Raw genomic sequence first — 24462 nt, 5'->3', positions numbered from 1 at the left:
CATTTGTGGGGCATCTTATTGCCACACCTGATTGTTCTCTCATTTTAGTTTTAGTAAGATTTTTAAATGGTTGTACAAAATGAAAAACAGCAGGTGTATCGGCTGCATTTTTAGATAAATAGTTGTTTATGTTTACAAAATGTACGTTTTATATTTGCATTTCAAGTTATAAAAATTTACTGTTTTTTTTTTTTTACAGTAAAAAATACTACTAGGATCTTAAGTTCTTTGTGTGGTTTCAGATCAGTAACACTAATGCAGTATGTCAGTGAAAAAAACAACTAAATTCAGTTGAGCTTAAAAGACACCAAACAAGGCAACGGGGGAAAAAATAAAATGAAACAATCTGAGGGTGAAATACAAACGTAAACTCAAAAGGAGTCACAAATGGCCGGTTGTGTTTCAGACCTCAGAGGGTTCATCCAACAAATCATGAAAAATGAGGTTTACATGTTTGTTCATGACGGTGCAGATTTCTGACATTTTGTGTAATTTAAGCTGCAACAATGTGACTGTTTTCTAACAAAAACAGTGAAACTTAAGTTAGACTTGTGTTTGTAAATGAAGCGCCCCATGTTGTGTAGCTTTCTGGAGTTTATACTTATTGGGCAACATATTTATTTATCATACAGGCTATACAGTACATAGCATCAAAACTCACATGTTTTATGTAACTAGTGTGTAATTATGTGGGCTACAGACAATAATTAAGTTATCGACTATATTTATATGAAAAACGTGCATACTTACTGCATTTGAATCATGTAACCATATGTAACCACCTGCATATGTGTTTGAAAAAAAAAATGCCACCCTCATGCCACCCTAAGAAAATTTCTCTAGATCCGCCCCTGCTATGAACATGCCAAAGCAGCAGGTGGCGCTATAGTCCTAACCGTGTAGAAATGTTGGCCAATCAGAAGACTAGAAGCCTCGGTGGGAAAAAGTAAACAAGGATGGGGCATAGAAGCAGAACCGAGTGGTATGTGTGGAGGGACGGTAACTGTGTGTGTGTATGTAAGCATTTAAACACTGCAGAGAGTTCAAGTAACAGTAACAGTATTGTAGAAATCCATTTCACCGAAACAATAACGTGGCGCACACTGTGACGTCAAAAAAGGTGCACACCTTTGACGCTGCTTTTTCTCCGTTTTTCTCGTCCACACTTAAATGCAAAAACGGAGTTTTAGAAAATATCCACCCTGGCAGGCGTTTTTAGAAATCTCCGTTTTCAGTGACCGAAAACGCCGTTTACGTGTGGACGAAAGATGCAAACGCATAGAAAAATCTGCGTTTTCAAAAATACCCGTGGACGTAGCCTAAATTTCATAACTCATCGGTTTTAACCAGAGGCGGCAAACGTACAGACTTTCTTTACTCAAACAGAAGTACAGATACGTGGGTTAAAATACTCCAGTTGAAGTACTGAAGCAAGTTTTTTACTCAAAAGCTGTGAAATGTACCAAAGTAAGAAAGTATAAAGTAGCTCTATGAACAGTTTTTGTACGAAGGTAACTGAACCTTTTGTTGTATTGACATAATATTAGCACATGACAATATAAAATGTATTCAAAGTTATTTAGAACTTTCTCATTCTAATGAGTGTACTTAGTTTAAATCTGTAGGACACAAGTAGTGAAAGAGAATTTTAAAAACACCTGTTTTCTCTCTCCACATGTTAGCGGGCGACTTTGCCTCCACACCTAAAAACTACAATTTTCAGGGTCCCAGGGTCGCTCAGACCCAGGGACCCTGAGCAGTTATGGACTAATATTATAATGTATGTATTTTGTATTGCTGTCCCTCCTTCTCCCTGCTTGTAGACGTATGTGCATGTAGGGGTGTGTGTGTGGGTGTGGCCCTTGGCCACACCTGAAGACCTTGACACACTTGCAGCTGATCAGGCCGGGAGAGCACGGGATTTATTGTCATGTTTTTCCATCACTGTAAATAAACGCACTGTTTATACACAGAGCACCGCGCCTGGGTCCTCATTCCCCATATCCCCACGGTCTGCCCACGTCACAACAATGACAACAGTTGGAGGTTAAAGTGAGGATTAGCAGGTGAGGGGACACTGTGTAGTGGCTCAGCACACCTTTAACACTAAGCTCTCTTCTTCCTGTCCTCTCCTGTCTTCCTGCATGTCTGAGTGAACTTAGCTCTCTTTCTTTTCTCTCCCTGTCAAATCCAAGCTCTGCTGCACTGTGAGACAAACCGCACACAGACACTTTACTGCCTGTCACGGCCTTTTAAGTGTCAAAACAAAAAGTACTCCAGTAAAAGGCTGAAGGTGGCAACAGGTGGTTTGTGTCAGAACGCACTTCCAACTTGATTCTTTAAAAAATATGTGTTTATTTTGTGCTAAATCATAAACCACAAATCAACCCAATGCTTTCTTACGACTTCGATGTCAACAAAAGTTTACTTAATCTGATTCCACAAGTTCAAAAAGTGGTCAGAAAATTGTCGTGGTTTTAGGCAAGGATTCAAGCGACACCTTGTAGAGCACTCAAACTCCGACCTTTATTGTCTACTTCCTGTTTCAGAACCCCCTTTCACAATAAAACAGGTTATGCTCAAACAGATTACACCACATCCTCCTTTCGCTGAAAACATCAAACTTACAAGAACATTTAGAACCTTTCATAGAAACTTTTCTTTCTCTTCAACCTTTTTTCCTTTACTTTTAAACCCATGTTTATCTTTTTTGTTTTGTTTATTTTCACAAGTCCAGTGTTTGTGGTTTTTTGACAACCCTGCCAGCCCATTAAGGATCACTGACATTCTACGCTGAAAATGTTCTGGGGCTGACGCTATTCCAAAGGGAAGTCTGTTAAAGTGGAAGCGCCCAAAGGGTGTAATGAACGTTGTGTAGTGTGCTGACTCTGGTGACAATGGAACCTGCCAGAAGCCTCTGTTTGCGTCTAACTTACTGAAGACTTTTGCTCCCGCCAGGGATCCAAGTGTCTGTTCAACCGAAGGCAGGATGTACTTTTCTCTGCACGCTGCTTCATTGAGGTGAGTGAGGTCAACACAAATACGCACAGAGTCGTTTTTTGTTGGCACTGGGACCATACCTGCACACCATTCTGTTGGTTCTTCAACTCTGCTGATTACTCCCATGGACTCCATTCTTTCCAGTTCCTGTTTCACCTTTCCTAACAAAGGGATGGGGACCCGTCTTGGTGTGGCCAGGGAAAAAGGCACAGCATTGGGTTTCAACTTAATCGTATAAGGTTGTTGCATTAAACCTAATCCCTGACACAGCTTTGGGTAGTTCTCATTCAACACATTCATGTCAATACTGTCAGCTCTACACACAAGGTTCAGCTTGACACTTGCTGGCCTGCTTAACAGTGCTATGTGCAAATCTTTGATAATGTACACATTTTCCTGTATTCCCTGTTCACCTTTGCAAATTGTTTCTCTGCTCATACCCAACACATCAAGTGGAGTACCCCCTGGACCAAACAATGATCTATCTGGTTTACATAACTCTGTCTCATTTTGGTTTATGCAGTAATACATCTGGGCTGGGATAACAAAGACGTCAGCTCCTGTGTCTATCTTAAATCTAACTTTGTGGTTTCTGATAGTGAGATCTGCATACCAAGGATCTGAACCTGCGTCTACAGAACCAAGAAACACGGGTGTATCATCACTTTTCTCTGTTTCTATCACATGCACAGATTTAACAGATTTCCACACTTTACTGAAGTGTCCTCTTTTACCACATGAGTGACATGTTGCATCTTTTGCTGGGCATTGTCCTTTACCATGCGCAGGGGTTTTCCCACACCTGTAGCATGATCTCCCATTTGGTGTTTTGTCCTTTGTTGTGCATTTACGTTCTCTTCGGGGTTTGAATGTTGAATGCTTTTGTTCCCTGTGCTTCGCTGTCACAGCATCTATTTCCATCTTATTTTCCCCTCTGATGTCTGTCTGTTGTTTTTTGATGACTTCAGACTGCCGGGCCTGGTTAACTGCTTTCTCCAACGTCAAATCTTTGTCCATTTGAAGTCTCTCCGCTAAGCTGATGTCCCTCAGACCCACGACGAGGCGATCTCTTATTAACTCATCGTGCAGTGCACCATAACTGCAGTTTTCAGCTAAAGCATAAAGTGCGGTGACAAACGAGTCAACAGTCTCATTAGCTTGCTGTGTTCTTTGATTAAAGCGGGCTCTCTCATAGATAATGTTTTTCCTGGGAACAAAGTATGTATCCAAAGTGCCTCTTACTGCTTAGTACGGCTGCCTTTGTATGTCCGATAAAGCTTGCCCTCGGAGGATATCATCTGCTTCATCCCCCATGCAGTAGATGAGTGTGTTTACTAGAGATGGACCGATCCGATATTACGTATCGGTATCGGTCCGATACTGACCTAAATTACTGGATCGGATATCGGAGAAAAATAAAAAATGTAATCCGATCCATTAAATATCACGAAAGCACCTCACAAAACTTGCAACACGCCGTAACTCACCTCAGAACGTTAGCATGTCGGAGCAGTACGCATCACGTGATAGAGCGGCTGTGGCATGCGGGACCTGTCGGTGGTCTGGATAGCATGTGGAGCTTCGCTAGCAACCCGGCATTTCATCTCCGACAAAGTTATCCCCGAGAGAGGTAAAGCAAGTGTGTAAGTCCATCTCTGAATGTTTGTAAAGCATTCCTGCGTTAAGCTTAACGAGCGACTGCCTCTCGCTCTCCGGCTGCTACTTCAATCGTGAAACTGCTTAAATGATCAGCTGATCAGCTTTTCTGTCGTGAGTCCGTCTTTGTTTTTGGCCCACTTTGCACCAGAAAGAGGAAACCAGCGGCTGAACAACAGCAGAACGTTTAAGCTTGATAAGCTGTTGTTAGAATTCATTTAATATTACTTTCTACTCCAGGATCTTTTTCTACAGCTGACGCTGGTAACTGTGCAGGGGCGGATCTAGCAAAGTTTAGCCAGGGGGGCCGATAGGGCATGAACAGGGAAAAGGGGGCACAAAGACATACTTTTCTTTCTTATTCTCATTTAAAATGTCGAGCTTTTAATAAATAATTATCTGACACCCAAAGTTTTAATTTGATGTAAAATGAATAGAAGTCAATTACTGTATATAGTGACTATTAAGTCTAATATATATACCATAGTAAGCTATAGTACTTTTTCCTTTGGGAAGGTAGCATCTGTGCAGTCTGCAATTTTGTTGAAGAAAGATGTTGAATCTATTTAATATTTCTTGAAAAATAATTGATTTCTGTGCATTTTTTTTCACACTGCATCAAATTAAGGTTGATTACGTCGATTAAGCATCATGAGGTGGCGCGTGAGGGGTGGTTCCCTATTTTTTATTTATTTATTTTTGTTGTTGCTGGGAGTTGGAACCCTATTAGTTAGGTTGTTTAATATTTCTGCTAAGTACTCTTTAAAATACCAGAATAGGGAGGATGGTGTAGGTCTAAGTTTATTAGATTGATCAGTATTGCTGAACTATGAAATATTTTTTTTGTATACAGGTATAACAGAATAGCTTTAGTGTAGTTGTTGTTTTAAACTTGAGTATGAACTTGCAGACTTGCAAAATGCAGCAAGATATTTAAAAAAACAGTTTTGTTGATTAAAAAACACTATATCGGATTCATATCGGTATCGGCAGATATCCAAATTTATGATATCGGTATCGGTATCGGACATAAAAAAGTGGTATCGTGCCATCTCTAGTGTTTACCTGGTTAGTCTCTGAGCTAAGGTGCAGGTTGCTTGCAAGTCGAAATCTTTCAAACCTCCTTATCCCACTTCTTACTGCAATCCCGCTTCTGACACCATGTGTCAGAAGCGGGATTGCAGTAAGAAGTGGGATAAGTGGCAAGGATTTTAGGCAAGGATTCAAGCGACACCTTGTAGAGCACTCAAACTCCTACCTTTATTGTCTACTTCCTGTTTCAGAACCCCCTTTCACAATAAAACAGGTTATGCTCAAACAGATTACACCACAAAAATCATTTTAAACCTTCCTGTTGTCCCACTTGACATTTGACAAACAAACAAAAAAAAATAAGTATACCTAAGTCCTTATTTCACTTCCCACCTCTGGTTTTTACAAGGATCTCCAACACCACTGGCTGACATGCAGCTAAAACCACGATATCATGACTTCAGGCTCGGGTCCTCTACCAGAGGCCTGGGAGCTTCAGGGTCCTGCGCAATATCTTAGCTGTTCCCAGGACTGCGCTCTGCTGGACAGAGATCTCTGATGTTGTTCCTGGGATCAGCTGGAGCCATTCGCCTAGTTTGGGGGTCTACCACCACTATGTCCGGTTGGTTAGCCACCACCATTTTGTCCGTCTGTATCTGGAAGTCCCACAGGATCTTAGCTCGGTCATTCTCCACCACCCTTGGGGGCGTCTCCCATTTTGACCTCGGGACTTCTAGGTTATACTCGGCACAGATGTTCCTGTACACTATGCCGGCCACTTGGTTATGGCGTTCCATGTATGCCTTGCCTGCTAGCATCTTGCACCCTGCTGTTATGTGCTGGATTGTCTCTGGGGCATCTTTACACAGCCTGCACCTGGGGTCTTGCCTGGTGTGATAGACCCCAGCCTCTATGGATCTTGTGCTCAGAGCTTGTTCTTGTGCTGCCATGATTAGTGCCTCTGTGCTGTCTTTCAGTCCAGCTTTGTCCAGCCACTGGTAGGATTTCTGGATATCAGCCACCTCCTCTATCTGCCGGTGGTACATACCGTGCAGGGGTCTGTCCTTCCATGATGGTTCTTGCTCCCCTTCTTTCTCAGGTTTCTGTTGCCTGACATTTTCAGCAAACACACAGTCAGTTATGGCCATCTTCCTGATGTACTTCCATATGCTGTTCCAGTATTGCTCCGTCTCCAGCCTTGGTGGGGCTGGTTTTATATTGTCCCCCTGTCACTGCGAGTACACCTTGGATGGTTCAGTGGAGAACATCTAGTTTATTCTCCTGCCTTCGATCTCTCTGGTGTACCTCTTCAAGGCCAAGGCTGTGAGTCTTTCCATGGCAGTTTCCGAGACCCTTTGTACTTAGGTATCAATCTACAGTGGTGGGAATTGTTTTTGTATATTTGTCACCCTTAGATGTTTCAGACAAAAAAATGTAAATGTTAGACAAAGATAACACAACTAAACACAATGCAGTTTGGAAATGAAAGTGCTTATTATTAAAGGGAACAAACCCAAGCCTACATGGCTCTGTGTGAAAACTTGATTGTCCCTAAACCTAATAACTGGTTGGGGCACCCTTGGCACCAACACCTGCAATCAAGCGTCTGAGATAAGTAGCAACGAGCCTTTTACAGCTGTGGAGGAACTTCAGCCCACTCATCCTTGGAGAATTGTTGTAATTCAGCCCCACTGGAGGGGTTTCGAGCATGAACTGCTTATTTAAGGTCATGCCACGGCATGTCAATCGGAGTCAGGTCAGGACTTTGAGTAGCCCAAAGTCTCCAGTCCCTGACCATCACACTACCACCACCATATTTTACTGCTGGTATGATGTGCATTTTCTGAAAAGCTGTGGTAGTTTCATGCCAGATGTAATGGGACACACACACATCTGTCCCAAAGGTCTTGGGGATCATCCAGATGTTTTCTGGCAAACTGAGACGAGCCTTTATCCTTTAGCTCAGCAGTGGTTTTCTCCATGAACCCTGCCATTCAGGCCATTTTGCCCAGTCTCTTTCTTATGGTGGAGTCATGAACTCTGACCTTAACTTCAGTTCTCTGGATGTTGTTCTGTGGTTTTTTCTTCTTTTTGCTCTTTGGGTAATTTTGGTTGGCGGGCCACTCCTGGGAAGGTTCACCACTGGTCCATGTTTTCACCGTATGTGGATAATGGCTGTCACTGTGGATCACTGGACTCCCACAGCTTTAAAAAGACCAGATAAGAAGTTTGCGTACATAAGATTTTCTGGAGGAGGACAGACATTTGTTTAGAACTCTTAAAGATGTCAAAGAAACTCCTTTAAGCAATTACTTTGGTGTTCCTCCACCTCCAAAGAAATATCAGAAGGAGTCCGAACCGCAAAAGAAGCACGCATTCTCGGAGAAGTGGTTGCAGGAGGTGAGCTGGCTTCAAACAAACAATGAACGCACAGAGATGTGGTGCGGAATATGCTGTGAAAATCCCACTCTCGCGGACAAAAACAGTGCCTTTTATATGGACGCAAACGCGGTTTGCAACTTCTTATCTGGTGCGCGTCTTTTATTTTGACAGCGCGTGCGCACCTGCAGACCACTCATGTGCACCCCTGATTATAACATAAATTAACTGAGGTGTATCACATCTTTGAAAAGCTGAGTTCAATCTCTCTGGCCTGATTACTGCCACACCTGTTCTCAATAAGGGCATCACTTAAATCTTTCTCAACACTTCCTCTAACGTCCAGCAGAGGCAGCAGTGAGTCAGCCCCCGCACACTCTCACATTAAAATTAACATGTTTAAAGCCTCAGAGACTGTTTTGATAATTTTCCCCTCAGAGCACCTGTACAGGAGACGGATGACTTTAGAACTCACATTAAGGGTTTTAATTTGCATTTTGTGAAGTTTTCTGTGAACGGACAATAGCATGGCGCCGTTGTCTGTTCTCATCAGCACGCTGACGCTCTGGGACTACACAAAGGAAAGGTACGCTCTGTCTCAGTGTGTGAAGATGAGAATCAGAAGTACTCCGTCTTCGCCAACTTGTCTGTCACAGGAAGCAAAGCTGACCTTTGACCTCTATGTACCCCTCACCTGTAATCTGTGGCAGGGTTTAATGATGAGGATTATTCCATTTTGGGAATTCCAAAACTTCTTCCCGGTAACTGTCTGTGCAGTTTTCAAGGAACAGGTCATGTGACCTGCAGTGTGCGTTTGGTCCACCACGGCGTGATGACTCATTTTGGACGCTGTCTGCACATGCCGAGGAGAGACATGCCGTCTGTTGTATTAGCAGCTTCGCAGCTGAGACCGGATGATTTCAGACGTGAGTTCATCCCTAAATTCAGACGGTCAGTGTGAGAATAAAAGCTCGACGTCAGCTCGGTTCAGCCCTCACAGGACGCAGGCCCTGACCTTTGACCCGTGTGTTTCAGTGGATCGTGTCTGACTTGGACCTTCAGACCAAAGACATCATTAAGAAGCTCACAGGTTTGACCTTCACCCTTTCACACCGCTTCACTGATGCTAGCTACACAAAGCGCTTCATATGTGGGCGGGGCTTAGAATTTTCTGTGACTGTCTTCACTATGAGAACTCTGTTTAGGAGGAAGCTCTGTGGATTTGTCGCTGGTCTTCTGGTTTTTGGTTCTGTTTCCGTGTCTGTGGATACGTGGTGACCTTAACCACCTGTCATACGACAGAAAACATCATCACGTTCGCCGCACTGGAAAACCACAAGATCATCAAACTGTGTTCGCCGCAGTCCACAGCCTGACCCTGACTGGTTTAATTCACCTGGAAGACACACAGATACAACTAAACCAGGTCCAGACTGGAAACCAGTTCAGTTAAAGGGCCAATTCAGTAACTCTTTGATCCACAAGAAAAGCCTTAAACTTTCCAAGGACTGGAAGCACTTTAAACCTGCAGATGAAGAGACTTTTATTTTGAAATCGCTTCAGGTTGTCAATTATTTTGGTGAAAAGCTCCAGGCTGTGTTTGTCCTTGACTCTTCATCATGGACTTTTTCCATTTCTGGGGAGCAATCTTCACTTCCTCTCCCCTCCCTTTCATAATAAAAGTCCTCCTGTTGTTCAACAGTAAGTCACTTTGTTCCCTAAAGGCTTTTATTGTTTAAGATTATTATTATTATTATTATTATTATTATTATTATTATTATTATTATTATTATTATTGATAGAATCATTTAAAAAAATCATGTTTTAATGTTTTACAGGTTTATATTTTTTTTTGCTTTTTCCATTAACAAACCAGTGTTACTCAAAAACAACAACAGGACTACTTTCTGTCCTAAAACACAATGTGTGTCAGCTCAGACTGACAGGATCACAGTCAGTCTGAGCTGAAAACATCTGGCCTTCTCTGATCAAAGGCTTGAAACAAGTTTCTGTAAGCGATGCAGGTGCAGATGGGGGTCATGACCCTCACCTACACCTGCACATGAACCACTCCCACCACAGTTTAGGCAACAAACAGGTTTTATTTAGCAACTCTGAACAGATGCATAGTTTAAACTTGACATGTTTCATCATCTCAGCTTTAGGACAAACTAGCCAATGTAGGGGCAGAAAAACTACAGAAACCTTCAGATGAAACATGGTGAATTCTCATTTCTTCATTTTCATCTAGAATCATGAACTCTCTGTATTTGAGCTTTGAAGAGTTAAATATAATGTTTTTAGCTGAAATACTGTTTGACAGACACTAACAAAAGGAAAAGGGAAATCTCAAGTTTAAGATCCGGGATGTTTTACACAGAGAAACAGAGCAATACAGATCAGGGTATAATCTGCATAAAGACGGCGCTCCGGTAACAGCGTTTAGAACAGAAGAAAAACTTGGACAATTTTTTGTTTTAATAAAAAGTTTGTCTGAGGAGGCGATGTTGGTCTCACTTCCATTCTTTAAATCTATACTTGAAGTCTAATAAAGCAGCTTTGCATGAGTCACAGTTCACACTAGGCATGGTGCAGCCCCTCCCTTCATCCCTTGTCCTAAACAAGCTGATTTAGCTCCTCCCCTTTAAGGTTCTTCTGATTGGACCGTTTCTGGAAGACTCAGGCAGGCCTGTTCTTGTGGAGATTCTGAAAACAAATTGTAAACCTGCTAAACCACAGCAGTGCAAACAGAGACGTGGATGCTGTTAGGGGTTAAGATCAAAGTTCATGTCTTTGATAAATATTGCCCTCATTGGCTGCTTGTTGTGGGACACGATGGCAGCCTTACAGTCGCGGCGTATTTCTGTGAATGCTTCTGTAGGTATTCACCATGCTGACAAACACTTATCGAGCTGATGCCGACTCATCAGGAAAAGAAAAGAGTTTGAAGGAGTCTGAACCTGAGAGGTTTGTTTGCACTTCACGAGTCAGCCTTTCTTATACAATCTGGCATCGTCACACTTTCAGATACATAATCAGCACCTGTTCGAAAGTTTCTGAGATTTGATGAGACAGTCAACACAATCGTTTTGGGAAAACTTCCCCGAAAAGAGAATCTGTAGCGCCAGTATAACACCCGAGCTTTAGCTCTGAGGAGCACCCTTCAGCTTTTGTTGTGAACTCTGTTCTCAGTGAACAATGCAAAAACTATGAAGCTTCAAACAGCCGAGGACGTTCTTCAAATAAAATTCAACATTAGCAGAATGAAAGTCCAAACTCGGTTTCTGACATGAAAAAAAAAATTCAACAAAATTTTACTGAAGAATCTGAGATGGTGGCAAGAAAGAAAAGCCCACAGGACGTGGGACTGCAGACACTTCCTGTTTCAGTACCTGTGACTCAAACATTCCTACGAGCCCTCCTCAGGTCCTCCACAGTTGGGACCACATGGCCCCTGCCTCCTGTCAGCAGCACTGAGCTGATGGAGGGCAGAAAAACCCAGCGAAGCTGGACCCGAGTCTGCAGCAGAACCAGTCTGGACCAGGTCAGACCAGAGTCCAGCCCAGCGTGCCGATGGAGATGAGCGTCTGGCAGGTGGCCGAGTCCAGCCACACCGACTCCACCAGGCTGAAGTGCAGGAAGCCAAGTGCAAAGCCGCAACCTACGTCTGACAGGTGGTGTTTCCCCAGCAACACCCGAGACACGCCCACCAGGAAGGCCCACAGGCAGAGTAGGATCCTCAGAGGCACCTGGAGGACAGGAGGCGGACACACCTGGATCAGGTTTGTAAACTGTTCCAGTCTTTGTTATCTGTGAAGCAGCAAGCTACTCACCGCCAGCACCAGGTGGTTCAGCAGAAACTTGGACACCATGACGGCCCGACTGGCGTGGGCTGCTGGGAACGAGTACATATCCATGGCAATGTAGTCAAAAAAGGTTGGCGGGAAATCCCACGGTCCCCGACGTTTGACCAACTTCTGCATCCCAGCAACCGTCATCACATCTAGTATCAGCGCTGCAGATAGACAGGTGAGAGACAGGTGAGACAGGCGAGAGACAGACAGGTGAGAGACAGGTGAGACAGGCGAGAGACAGACAGGTGAGAGACAGGTGAGACAGCAGACAGACAGACAGGTGAGAGACAGGTGAGACAGCAGAGAGACAGGCAGGTGAGAGACAGGTGAGACAGCAGAGAGACAGGCAGGTGAGAGACAGGTGAGACAGCAGAGAGACAGACAGGTGAGAGACAGGTGAGACAGCAGAGAGACAGGCAGGTGAGAGACAGGTGAGACAGCAGAGAGACAGGCAGGTGAGAGACAGGTGAGAGACAGGTGAGAGACAGGTGAGACAGCAGAGAGACAGGCAGGTGAGAGACAGGTGAGAGACAGGTGAGACAGCAGAGAGATAGGCAGGTGAGAGACAGGTGAGACAGCAGAGAGACAGACAGGTGAGAGACAGGTGAGACAGCAGAGAGACAGGCAGGTGAGAGACAGGTGAGACAGCAGAGAGACAGGCAGGTGAGAGACAGGTGAGAGACAGACAGGTGAGAGACAGCAGAGAGACAGGCAGGTGAGAGACAGGTGAGACAGCAGAGAGACAGACAGGTGACAGGCAGGTGAGACAGGCGAGAGACAGACAGGTGAGAGACAGGTGAGGCAGGCGAGAGACAGACAGGTGAGAGACAGGTGAGACAGGCGAGAGACAGGCAGGTGAGAGACAGGTGAGACAGCAGAGAGACAGGCAGGCGAGAGACAGGTGAGAGAGGCGAGAGACAGACAGGCGAGAGACAGGTGAGAGAGGCGAGAGAAAGACAGGTGAGAGACAGGTGAGACAGGCGAGAGACAGACAGGTGAGAGACAGGTGAGACAGGCGAGAGACAGGCAGGTGAGAGACAGGTGAGACAGCAGAGAGACAGGCAGGCGAGAGACAGGTGAGAGAGGCGAGAGACAGACAGGCGAGAGACAGGTGAGAGAGGCGAGAGAAAGACAGGTGAGAGACAGGTGAGACAGCAGAGAGACAGACAGGTGACAGACAGGTGAGAGACAGGTGAGTCAGCAGAGAGACAGGCAAGTGAGAGACAGGTGAGACAGCAGAGAGACAGGCAAGTGAGAGACAGGTGAGAGAGGCGAGAGACAGACAGGTGAGACAGCAGAGAGACAGGCAGGTGAGAGACAGGTGAGAGAGGCGAGAGACAGACAGGTGAGAGACAACAGAGAGAGGCGAGAGACAGGTGAGAGACAGACAGGTGAGAGACAGTTAAGACAGCAGAGAGACAGCCAGGTGAGAGACAGGTGAGACAGCAGAGAGACAGACGAGACAGCAGAGAGACAGACGAGACAGCAGAGAGACAGACGAGACAGCAGAGAGACAGACAGGTGTCTGACCCAGCAACAGGTTGACAAGCACTTCCTGTCCAGCCAGCGTGCTGCTCCTCCACAGGCAGATTAGGGTGCCACAGATCCAGGGGAGGGCGTGGCCAGTGAGGGCCAGCAAGGTGATCATGGGGCGGAGCGGGGCCCCGGAGCCGCGGGCTCCCACGCAGACCCCTAGACGCTTTGAGAGACTGATGTCAATGGCGAGCAGAGAGCTGATGGCGATACCTTTGAAAGACGGGTTAAGCTGCATGCAGTCCTGCTCCGGCCAGCGGGAGGCATCCTTCGCACCGCCGCTGTCAGCAGTTGGACCGCTCTCGGAGGACTCTCTGGCCCCCCTGAGGAAAAGACCAGACTCCATTAGAAAAACCCACATTTTATGTGGGTAAACAGACTGTTGCATGAACACAACTACACTTCCCATCATGCTTTTGTTTACAGGTGCTCAGACTGGCCCAGTGAAGGAGCATCAGCGAACACTGAGATCACCACCTAAAATCTGATTGTCAGGCAGCTTCCTCTCTGCATGTTAATGCTGAGGGAGAGGAGCTCCCACAGTCTGAGGAGGAGGTCACAGACTGAGCTCTGAACTCCTTAAAAATAACTCGGCTCTTCTCAGGCGTCGGGTTTCAGAAGGTTTTATTAAAGCACCGTTACGTTTAAAGGTCACATTCTGATTTTGCATTATTGAATTTAACTGAAGATGATCCAGGATCGGGTCACAGAAAAAGTTTGAGCACCTAAATGAAACTCTGGTCTCGGTCCAGGTCCCGAGTCTGTGGGCGGAGCTTGTTTGTCTTACCTCCCCCCTGTGCTGTCCTGCTGACTCTGCTGTCTGAACACAGGTCTCCTCGGACCTCCGCCCCCCCGTCCCTCCCCCACCGCCTGTTCCCGGCGGGATGGCTGGTTCAGGGACAGAAACTCGGGCCGGTTCAGGACATTGTTGCGGTCTCTGGCCCGGAATTGGGCCTGGCTGCCGGGCATGGTGGTGGTGCAGCGGTGGAGGACGTGCTGGGCCGGGTCTGACTCTGTGGGATCTGCTATTAATAGACCTGCTGGCCTTCTTCTTCTGCTCTCAGCTGTTATTGTGTGTGTGTGTGTGGGGGGGGGGGTGTTAAAGGGATACTCTGTCTATTTTACTGCGTCTCACCAAAGGTATGTGGACACTTGAATCATAATGGGGGTGGCAGGTCAAAGGTCAAAAGTAAATAGACATGAGGCTGTAGCTGTCCCAAAACGTCGGCTGCATCCTCCAGAGGCCGCATTTGTAGACGATTACGTCACAGCGACGCGACGAAGGCTGTCCCAATTCACAGACTCCTCTGAATGCAGCCGACAAATGCGTCCTCCTTTTCCCCAGATTTGAAGGATGGGTCGGGTGTGTCCTTTACTGCCACCATATCCCAGAATTCATAGCGCAGCCCAGGCAATTCCAGTTTCCAACAATGGCGGCCGCTACTAAGTTTTAAAATTACTCATACTAATCTTTCTGGGTCACAAAATAAACTTTTAACATATTTTCAGGCGAGAAAGTAGCTGTGTAAACATCAAATATCTGCTCGGTTTATCAAGATATCGCATATTTGCAAAAGTGCTTCGACGTTTTCGGAGACGTCTTCTACCCACCAGCTCGATAGCTCGCCGGGAGCTCGAGGGTCACTGAAGCCGCCGAGAACGGCACAACTCCCGGCACATCATTTTCAGATCACCGCGGACTTTCGCTGCTCAGGTTAAACGTGATATATGAGTCACTTAGACAACCTAAAAATGTTATTGTTGGGCTTTTTTCAGTGTTTTGTTTGTTCGTGAGTAAATCGGTTTGGCTGAGATTAAAGTTATTAGATTATTATAAAACTTTATTAATCCATCGGGTGGGTTCCTCCTTGGTTTTCACACAGCTGATTAAATGTCAAGCACTGATTACGTAGAGGCGTTGCAATATTGATCCATAAAAATCTACCGTTCACTCTACATACTATTGTGAGGGATACGGATGATTTATTCTGATTACTGGGCTTTTATATGGGGAACAGATTCTATTAGGAAGTGTTTATGCACCAAATATTTTAGATAGATTGTTTTATTCAAACCTTCTGGCAAAAACCTCCTCTGTGTGTCTGAATCACGTAATAATTGGTGGGGATTTTAACTGTGGTCTGAGTCCTGAAACTGATTATGATCCAGCAGAATCTCAACCACCTTCAAAAATGGCAAAGGCTGCAGTGGACTTCTGCTCAGATCTTGGTCTTTTTGATGCCTGGAGAGTTTGTAATCCACATGTGAAAGACTTTACAGTTTTCTTTTTCCAGAATTGATTACATGTTTGTTTCTAGATCTGTCCTTGACAGAACTCGGGGTTGTTTGATCAACACATGCGCTCTCTCAGACCACTCATCAGTCTCAATGGAGTTATTACCACCTTATTATGATCCCTTGTTTACACACTGGCGGCTAAGCCCAGCTCTCCTTAGTGACCCTGAATTTGTCAAATATTTAGAAGATCAGTGGGAACTTTTTCTTTCTACAAATGACTTACCAGGGGTTAGTGCTTCTACTCTGTGGGAGGCGGGTAAGGCATTTCTCAGGGGCTCTATTATCTCTTTCACCTCAGCGAAAAAGAAGAGCACCTTAGCCAAACAATTAGTACTTGAACGCGACATGACTAACTTGGAGAGGGAGTTTAAGAAATCCTCGTCTGTTTCTGTGCTTAAAAAACTGGATGCAGCCAGATCAGCCCTGGACCAACTACTAACTCAGAAAGCAGAAACTGCAATATTCTATGCAAAGCATAGATTATTTGAATCGGGCAACAAACCTGGACGCTTACTTGCCCGACTTGCACAGGGGGAAAAGGGCTCTTATGCAATACCCTCTCTAAAAGATAAGAAAGGTGTTTTACAATTCGAGGCTAAACTTATCAGCAAAATAATGAAAGAGTTCTATCAGGATATTCCCCTGAGTGTCAAAGTACTGTAGATCAGGGGTGTCAAACTCTTTTTAGTTCAGGGGCCACATGGAGAAAAGTCTATTCTCAAGTGGGCCGGACTGGTAAAATCATTGTATACATAACAACTTCAGATTGTTTTCTTTGTTTTAATACGATCAACATAAAAATAAAGCTAGAGCCTGTGGACAGTATGCCCAAAGTAGTACAGGCACAACATGCTATTAATCATAAAACATCTCAAGTTATTTGAAAACTCTGAGGACAAAGAACAAGCACACAGTGCCTCAGTGATTCACAAAACTGTTTCACAGAACTACATCAGGGTGTCACTTCGCAGGCAGCAATGTAGATAAAAATAATGAAATGCTGTTCCCCAAACAAGTACAAGAACCACAGAATAAGTTAAATATATAAATCAAATATAATCAATTAGAAACACTCTCACATCAACATAAAAACATATAAACATAAAGCTGGAGCCTGAGGACAGTGTGTCCAAAAGCACAACATAGCTATTAATCATAAAACATCTCAAGTTATTTGAAAATTCTGAGGACAAAGAACAAGCACACAGTGCCTCAGTGATTCACAGAACTACATCAGGGTGTCTCATGCAGCACTTTCAGTGGGGTTGCATCGTTTATGTGACTCCTGATACCTGGCATCTTTAGCTTTCACCAGCTCATCAATATCAGGCTTCACATCCTGAGCGGCAGCTAACTTCAGGATGTGATTCGAGTGCCTGTGCGTGAGCCTTGAGCGCAGTTTTGTTTTATTTATGCTCATTACAGAGAAACTTGCTCACAAAGATACGTGGTTCCCAACATGCACAATAGTTTTGCAGCGAGGGCATCAAGTTGGGGTAACCTGGCAGGAGATTCTGATAGAATGTGTTCAAGTCAGCTGCAGCAAATTTTCCCTTCAAATCCGAGTCACGCTGCAAGTCTGTTATTTCAAGTTGGATCCGGACGGGCAGATCAGAGGGATTCACGGTGAACGGCGAGCACAAAACTTTGAAGTCTTTCTCCAGTTCACCAAAAATCTGAAATCGTTGCTCAAACTCTAGTAATAGTCCTGTTATTTTATCTTTGAACTGCTTCATATCCGCCACACTTTGGATCGTGCACACATTTTTCAGACAGGGGAAGTGAGCTGCATCACCACCAGCGAGCTGCGTCTCCCACAATAACAGCTTCAACTTGAAATGCTGTCATAATACTGCATGACAACTTTGTTGCGTCCTTGCAGCTGTTTGTTCAAGTTATTCAGGTGCTCTGTAACATCCACCATAAATGCAAGGTGCTGCATCCATTCTGCAGAATGAAATTCTAACACTGGTTTCCCCTTTTCTTCCATGAACTGTTCAATTTCTTCTCGTAAATCAAAGAAACGCCTCAGCACAGCACCTCGGCTCAGCCATCTTACCACAGTGTGGTATGGCAGGCCATAGATGTGGTCTTTCTCTCTGAGAAGACTGTCAAACTGACGCTGATTGAGGCTTCTGGATGAAATTAACAGTTTGGATGACCACCTTCATGGCGTTATCCATTTTCAGTGACTTGCAACACAAAGCCTCCTGGTGCAAAATACAGTGAAAAGTCCAAAAACCACGTCCTCCATTTGCAAATTGCACTTTATCTCTGAACCTTTTTACAACGCCTGCTTTCTTCCCGATCATTGAGGGCACACCATCTGTAGCCAGGCTGACAGCACGGGACCGGTCCACTCCGACCCTGTCCAACGCGCCGACAGCTGCGGTGAAAATATCAGCTGCGGTCGCTGTATCTGTCATCGGTACCAACTCCACGAACTCCTCGGTGACGGTCATTGTGTCATCAACTCCGCGGATGAAAATTGCCAGTTGTGCAACATCTGTAATGTGCCTTCATCAATTGCAACTGAAAACACAATAAATGACTATTTTTTGTCCAAATCCGCTGAAAGATCAGAAATCCTGTCGGCAACTGTGTTTCCTGTCAGGCTGATATTTGCAAAGGACTGGCGCTTTTCAGGGCACACAATCTTAGATGCCTTCATCATACATGTGTTTACAAATTCACCCTCACTAAATGGTTTGGAAGCTAGTGCAATGTCGTTGGCAACGAGGTAGCTAGCTTTCACTGCAGCATCACTGATGTCTCGGCTGTGAGTAAACACAGACTGCAGTTTCTTCAGACCCGCCAACAGTTCATTCACCTTCTCTCTTCTCCGCTGTCCTTGAAAGTTGTCATATTTGTCGGCATGAAGACTCACGTAGTGGCGACGGAGGTTATATTCTTTCAGCACTGCAACATGCTGGGAACACACCAAGCATACAGCTTTCACTTCCGTGAATAAACAGGAGGATGACCATTTTTCTTGGAACACTCTGCATCCACTTTTCTCTTTTTGACAGAGACATATTGGGCCAATGAGGGTGCCAAAGCACATCAGGTTTAAATTTCGCGGGCAAAACAAAGTAGCTCACAATTGCTATTGCGCCATCCAATGGACACAATTGGAACAGCAGTTTCTTTATTGAAAAATTGCTGCTCATTTTTATACTTTACAAAATCATCTCACGGGCCAGATTAGGCCCGCAAATGGGTTTAATCCGGCCTGCGGGCCGTCTGTTTGACACCCCTGCTGTAGATGCTAGGATATTGTTTCTTGATAATGTTAATCTCCCTATACCATCAGAGGAAAGTCGATTAGATCTTTGCAGTCCTATTAGGGCGCAGGAAATCTTAGATGCAATCAAATCCTTACAGAGTGGAAAAGCTCCAGGCCCTGATGGGTTTGGGCCAGAGTTTTACAAAAAATGGCCAAACACATGGTGGGTCCTTTATTAAAAATGTATGTAGAATCTCTTGAGAGGGGCACACTTCCACTCACCTTAAACCTTGCCCATATATGATCTTAAAGGATAAACCTGCAGATCTGTGTACATCTTACAGACCTCTAAGTTTACTCGGTGATAGCAAGGAGCAGACGGCCGAGTTTAATAAACTCCACCGACACAGCGGTGACGCAAATCTGAAGGGCAGACCGTCCCATTTCACAGACGCTCACTTCTCGGTCTTCGGAGGACCCGGGCCACGTAGAACGCGAAGGCCGGGTCCTCCGAAGGATGCGGCCTAGGTAGCTGATGCTCTGTGTAGTTGGATTGGCTCTTTGCAGCAGGGACAAAAACAGCTGTGTAATGGAGGAGGTCACTGTAAGTGGGATGGACTTGACCTCCTGACTATGACTGATGTAGATGATAAGGTGCTGACTCTAAGAATCCACAATCTCAACAGGGTTGTCCGATAAGAACAGATGGCATATCCATAAAATCCACTGCCACTCAGGTATCTGTCGTTCACTCATTTATTTAGCAAGAATCCGAAGCACACATCCATAATGTGAGTGAGGGGATTTAACAGACTGTAAAATGCTATATGCCGTGTGGTGAGTGATGGTGTGGTTTCTGTTGGAAAGAACATAAAAGTCTTCCATAATTATGTGAACAGAGTGAATTAAATGTGTAATACAACAATACAAACAATACTGGATAGTGGAACATTCAACCAAAATAAGGGAGTGTCAACAAATGCTAATTTTACTATTTACATAAATCCTAACTAGGCACTTTACATTAGAGCTAACATGAGAAATTAGTGACGGTCCCTTAATGACCGCACGGCAGAGGCTGCTTCGCAGTAAACGGCAGTAACAATCGGTAAACAAAGTGTGCGCCAAGGATTAAACAAGGGAGGATAATGGCCGCAGCAAAGAACAAACACGATAAAACACAGAAACGTACAGTCTCATGGACGCACACTGCTAACAGCATTAGAAGGAACGAAAATCCACACGGTGAGTAAAACTCTGCTGACTCTTCCCACCTGCAGCTCCGACCGAACTCTCTGCGTCGACATGTGCGTAATGATGAGGTAGAATTGTGTCTTCTGATTGGTGAAGAGAATGGGTTGCCTCACCGCTCATTGGCTAAACGGCAGCCGTATGCTGATATCTTACTCCGCAGATGCGGCTCCGTTCGTGAGTTCTGCGAACTGGCTGGCCTTTTGTACAAGCTGCCATAGCAGCCTCCGTTTGGCCAACTTTCTGAAAAAGTTGAACAGCTGAGCTGGTTTCAGGTGAGATCTTGTCCCGGCAGGTGTCAGAGCAGCGGGGACTAATTAAAGGACTGTGAGCACCTGGGGACAGGTGTCCAATCAGCTGACAGGAAAGGTGACTCGTGTTTGCGCATATACTGGCTGTGTCCCAATTCAGGGTCTGCACGCTTGAAGTACGCGCACTACGCGTACTACGTACGGTGCGTACTATAAGTACGAGAAGTGCGGAAGTGAGAGGCTTGTGAAATGGGACGGTATACGCTTCGTCGTGCTGTTCAGGTTGCCTAGCAACCATGATACTAACCGTGAGACACGTTACATACAGCTTTGTTTGACAGAAATGAAGGAGAAACATGTTTTGTTGGTCATTCATTTTTGTCATGACATCACTTTGATTAGTTGAGTATCTGAGGCTGAGACCACAGGACTGTAAACATGATTGTTGGGCTTCATGTCTGTGCTGAACAGTCATTTAAGATTAGCTAGTAAATGACAATTAGCTAATGTTGTTCATGAGACTAAAGTCATCTCACTGTCGTGATGTAAATATAATATGGCCAATATTATAGTATTGTCAGATTATTATGAGATATATATATATATATATATATATATATATATATATATATATATATATATATACACACACACATATATCACTGACTTTCAGCTTGTTGTGTTTGTGGATATATGACTGACGTTAATTATTACACATTCGCACATAAATAAGTGACGTCATATTCAGTACTTTTGACAGTTCACTCTTCGGCCGCTCCATCCTATTAGGGAAATTCTACATACATAAATGTAAATTTCAAAACTCAACCCCATCATTTAATTTATTTTTGATTGAAATTGAATATTACTTAAACTCTCTTAAATTAACTTCCAATAAAAAGGGTTTATCATTGATTGAAATTCATTCAGAAATGTTTAATGAATGAGCTGTCACAACTTTCAAATACAAAGTTGTTATGAAGTCTGTCACATTCCCCCCTTTTTTTCTTTTTTTATCCTTTATTTATTTATCCTTCTTATTTCATTGTACTATATATTGTTACTCTTATTTGCCTTGTATGTCCACTGTACAAACTGAACTGAACTTTATAATTTCAATAAAGTTTGGAAAGAAAAAAAAACCCTCCTCGGCCGCTCCCTTCTGCCGTGTTTTGCGGCAAAATTATCCACACCCACCGCCGCGCTATGAATTGTGGGATATATGGGACCACGAAGCGTGCACCGGACCACGCTTGATATTTGGGGAAATCGACGGCGCATTTGGAGTATGCGTTTGAAGTACACTTCAAATTGGGACAGCCGTCGTTGCGTGGCGGTGACGTAACCGCACTTAAAATGCGTACTTCAAGCGTGCAGACCCTGAATTGGGACACAGCCACTGTCGGTAACGTCAGGAGTGGAACATCTGTGACCGCGCGCTTTGTTGCTGCCCGGACCAGACTGCAGACGCACCGTTGCTATTGGTTTCAACGGAAGCTCCAGACGCTCTGCGGCTAAAGGCTAACCATGCTAACGTCAGCAGGGCTGAAACACGGTGAAACGTCACAGCTTATTTCTGATGTTTTCAGCTTCGGCGTGTATTGACGTTGACGTCATCGTCGCGGGGAGCTCGTGCTGTGACCTGATCCCTGATGAGCTAACTGAGGCTAAGAACTAGCAGCGGGATTAGCCGGAGGCTGCGGCTTCAGCATTCTGAGCAGGAGCTGTTAGCCGCTCGGCCAGCGGAGCTCAGCCCGGGATGAGGCGCTGCAGCCGGTGGGGACGACAGCAGGAGGGCGGCCAAGCTGATGGAGGTAAACCCGGTGAATTTCCCACAGCCGTAATTACCGTTCAAAATAACTTTATTCACATTGAGCAGAGAGACTCGTGGATGTAGTGAATGAGGACATACAGAGGGTTGGTGTGACAGAGGAGGATGTTGATAGAGTCTGATTCACCATCAGCGATGACCCCAGCACTCCCAGTCAATCCGAATTTGGTTTTAAATTAAAGAGCAAGCTGTTCACCTTTCTTCAGAGTATGAGGTACGGGTCACCTGTGAAGACCTCCAAGGTTTCAGGTTCTTCACAGTGTCAGTTTAATCCAATTTCATTTATATTATTAGCACCACAGCAACTGTCACCTCAAAGTACTTTCTACTGTAAGGTAAAGAGCATACAGTAATACTGAGAAAGCCCCAAAGATCTGACAACTCCCTATGAGCAAGCACTTTGGCGACAGTGGGAAGGAAAAACTCTTAACAGGAAGTAACCCCTATTAGAATCAGGCTCAGGGAGGGGCGGGGCCATCTGCCGCGACTGGTTGGGGTGAAAGAAGGAAGACAGGATAAAGACATGCTGTGGAAGAGAGACCGGGATCGATAACAAGTATGATTCAATGCACAGAGGTCTAATAACACAGAGTGAAGAAGAAACACCCAGTGCATCATGGGAATCCCCGGCAGCCTACGTCTATTGCAGCGTAACTGAGGGAGGATTCAGGGTCACCTGGTCCAGCCCTAACTATATGCTTTAGCAAAAAGGAAAGTTTGAATCTTAAAAGCAGAGCTAGTGTCTGTCTCCTGAATGCAAACTGGAAGCTGGTGATGAGGTCTAACACCTGTCCACACCTGTATGAGTATTTGAGGGCGGGGTCAGAACTCTGAACTCTAATGGTTCACCTGTGCTCTTCTTCAGGTGTGAGGTTATGACGGGGTCAGACTTTGTCCTGAGACAGTCCAATCTGGACCAAGTCGCACTGGTCCTTGGAGCGCCGACGCCATGTCAGACATGTCTGATCCAGCTGTCGTAGAGGGACAGGCTCCTCACTGTTCTGCTCGCCCCCCCCTGGCAGAGAAGGCGCTGTCCGAGGTCTTCGGGCGGCTGCGGTATCGCGACACGTCACTGCTCATCTGGCAGCAGCAGCAGCTGGAAGCAGCACCGCCCTCCACCTACCTGAGCCGCAGCCAATCAGCCTGGTACAGTAACTATGGCAACCAGGCAGTCCTGGTCCGAGACAGGAGGGGTGCGGACGAGGGGCGGTCCCGGATCTGCAGCATCATGTGACGCAGAGCAGTTCAGTTTGGTCACTAACAAACATTTTGTTTTTAATTTAGAGAATTGTCCAATCAGAGAGAAGCATTAAGATCCACGCCCCCGCCCCTCTCTCACCCACTGACTGCAGACAGGAAAAAAACGAACAGTATTAATTGTCAGCTTGGCGAGCTCCAGCGTCAGCTCTGATGACCAGTTTAATGGACTTCCTGCCCTACAGGGGGCGTCCCGTGTCAGTATCTAACCCTAGTGTCCTCCATTTTGATTTGGGGAATGAAGCCAGCAGCACCACACTGAAACCATCACCTTCATCCAGCATGCCACCAAAAGACATTGTCCTGTTTGAAACCCTTAAGTGACCAATCAGCACGCAGTTACAGCACACAGGTGCTTTCTGGGTAAAATCATTGTCACAGAGAGAAATTGAAGGTAACGAGTCTTCAGACGTGTTACTGATTTATGGAAACGACGAATAAAATGTTTTCTTGTTTTAGCTCTGTCATTCTTACTCAGTGAAGACTGTCTGAGAGCGCCCCCTAATGTCAGGCCAGTGAAACTGATATACAAACAAGGCCAAGCACAGTTCCACCAGCGCGATGAAGAAATGTTGCTGCAGTAACTCAAAGATTCTGATAAATGAGAAGAGAAGAAAGTGTACTTTATTGGTCCCCGTGGGGAAAATCCCTCTCTGCATTTAACCCATTCACTCAGTGAAGCAGTGGGCAGCCATTGGGCGCCCGGGGAGCAGTGTGTAGGGACGGTACCTTGCTCAGGGGTAACTCAGGGTAGCTGTTCAGGGGAATCGAACCCCCGACCTTCCGATCATGGGGCCACCACTCTACCTACTGAGCTATCCCTGTTCAGACTGTGATGATGATCTGCTGTAACTCACAAAACCTTTTTTTTCACGTAAGGACTTTGGTGTGGTT

At 45.2% G+C, this 24462-nt stretch overlaps 2 protein-coding genes across 3 annotated transcripts; one reads left to right on the top strand and one right to left on the bottom strand.

The window, feature by feature from the left end:
• Positions 1-10149: 10149 nt before the first annotated feature.
• On the bottom strand, positions 10150-14423 carry LOC113033957 (inactive phospholipid phosphatase 7-like). Its single transcript, XM_026188182.2, has 4 exons — positions 14242-14423; positions 13452-13777; positions 11901-12082; positions 10150-11816 (listed from the first exon to the last, which is right to left on the bottom strand). Exons 1-4 carry the CDS (start codon positions 14421-14423, stop codon positions 11613-11615), a joined length of 894 nt encoding a protein of 297 aa, XP_026043967.1. The 3' UTR covers positions 10150-11612.
• On the top strand, positions 12444-24026 carry brd3os (BRD3 opposite strand). Of its 2 annotated transcripts, XR_013912548.1 has the most exons (4): positions 12444-13358; positions 13399-20504; positions 22070-22294; positions 23177-24026. XR_013912548.1 is itself a non-coding variant. In XM_026188186.2 (2 exons), exon 2 carries the CDS (start codon positions 23261-23263, stop codon positions 23543-23545), a length of 285 nt encoding a protein of 94 aa, XP_026043971.1. In that variant the 5' UTR covers positions 21605-22294; positions 23177-23260; the 3' UTR covers positions 23546-24026. The 2 variants fall into 2 exon arrangements, 1 of the variants encoding a protein (XP_026043971.1); XM_026188186.2 differs by lacking the exons at positions 12444-13358; positions 13399-20504 and having other exon boundaries at positions 21605-22294.
• The last annotated feature ends 436 nt before the right edge of the window (positions 24027-24462 follow it).

This window comes from Astatotilapia calliptera, chromosome 12 (assembly GCF_964374335.1).
Source record: "Astatotilapia calliptera chromosome 12, fAstCal68.1, whole genome shotgun sequence".
NCBI classification, from domain to species: domain Eukaryota; kingdom Metazoa; phylum Chordata; class Actinopteri; order Cichliformes; family Cichlidae; genus Astatotilapia; species Astatotilapia calliptera.
This window is presented reverse-complemented; position numbering and strand designations above follow the sequence as displayed.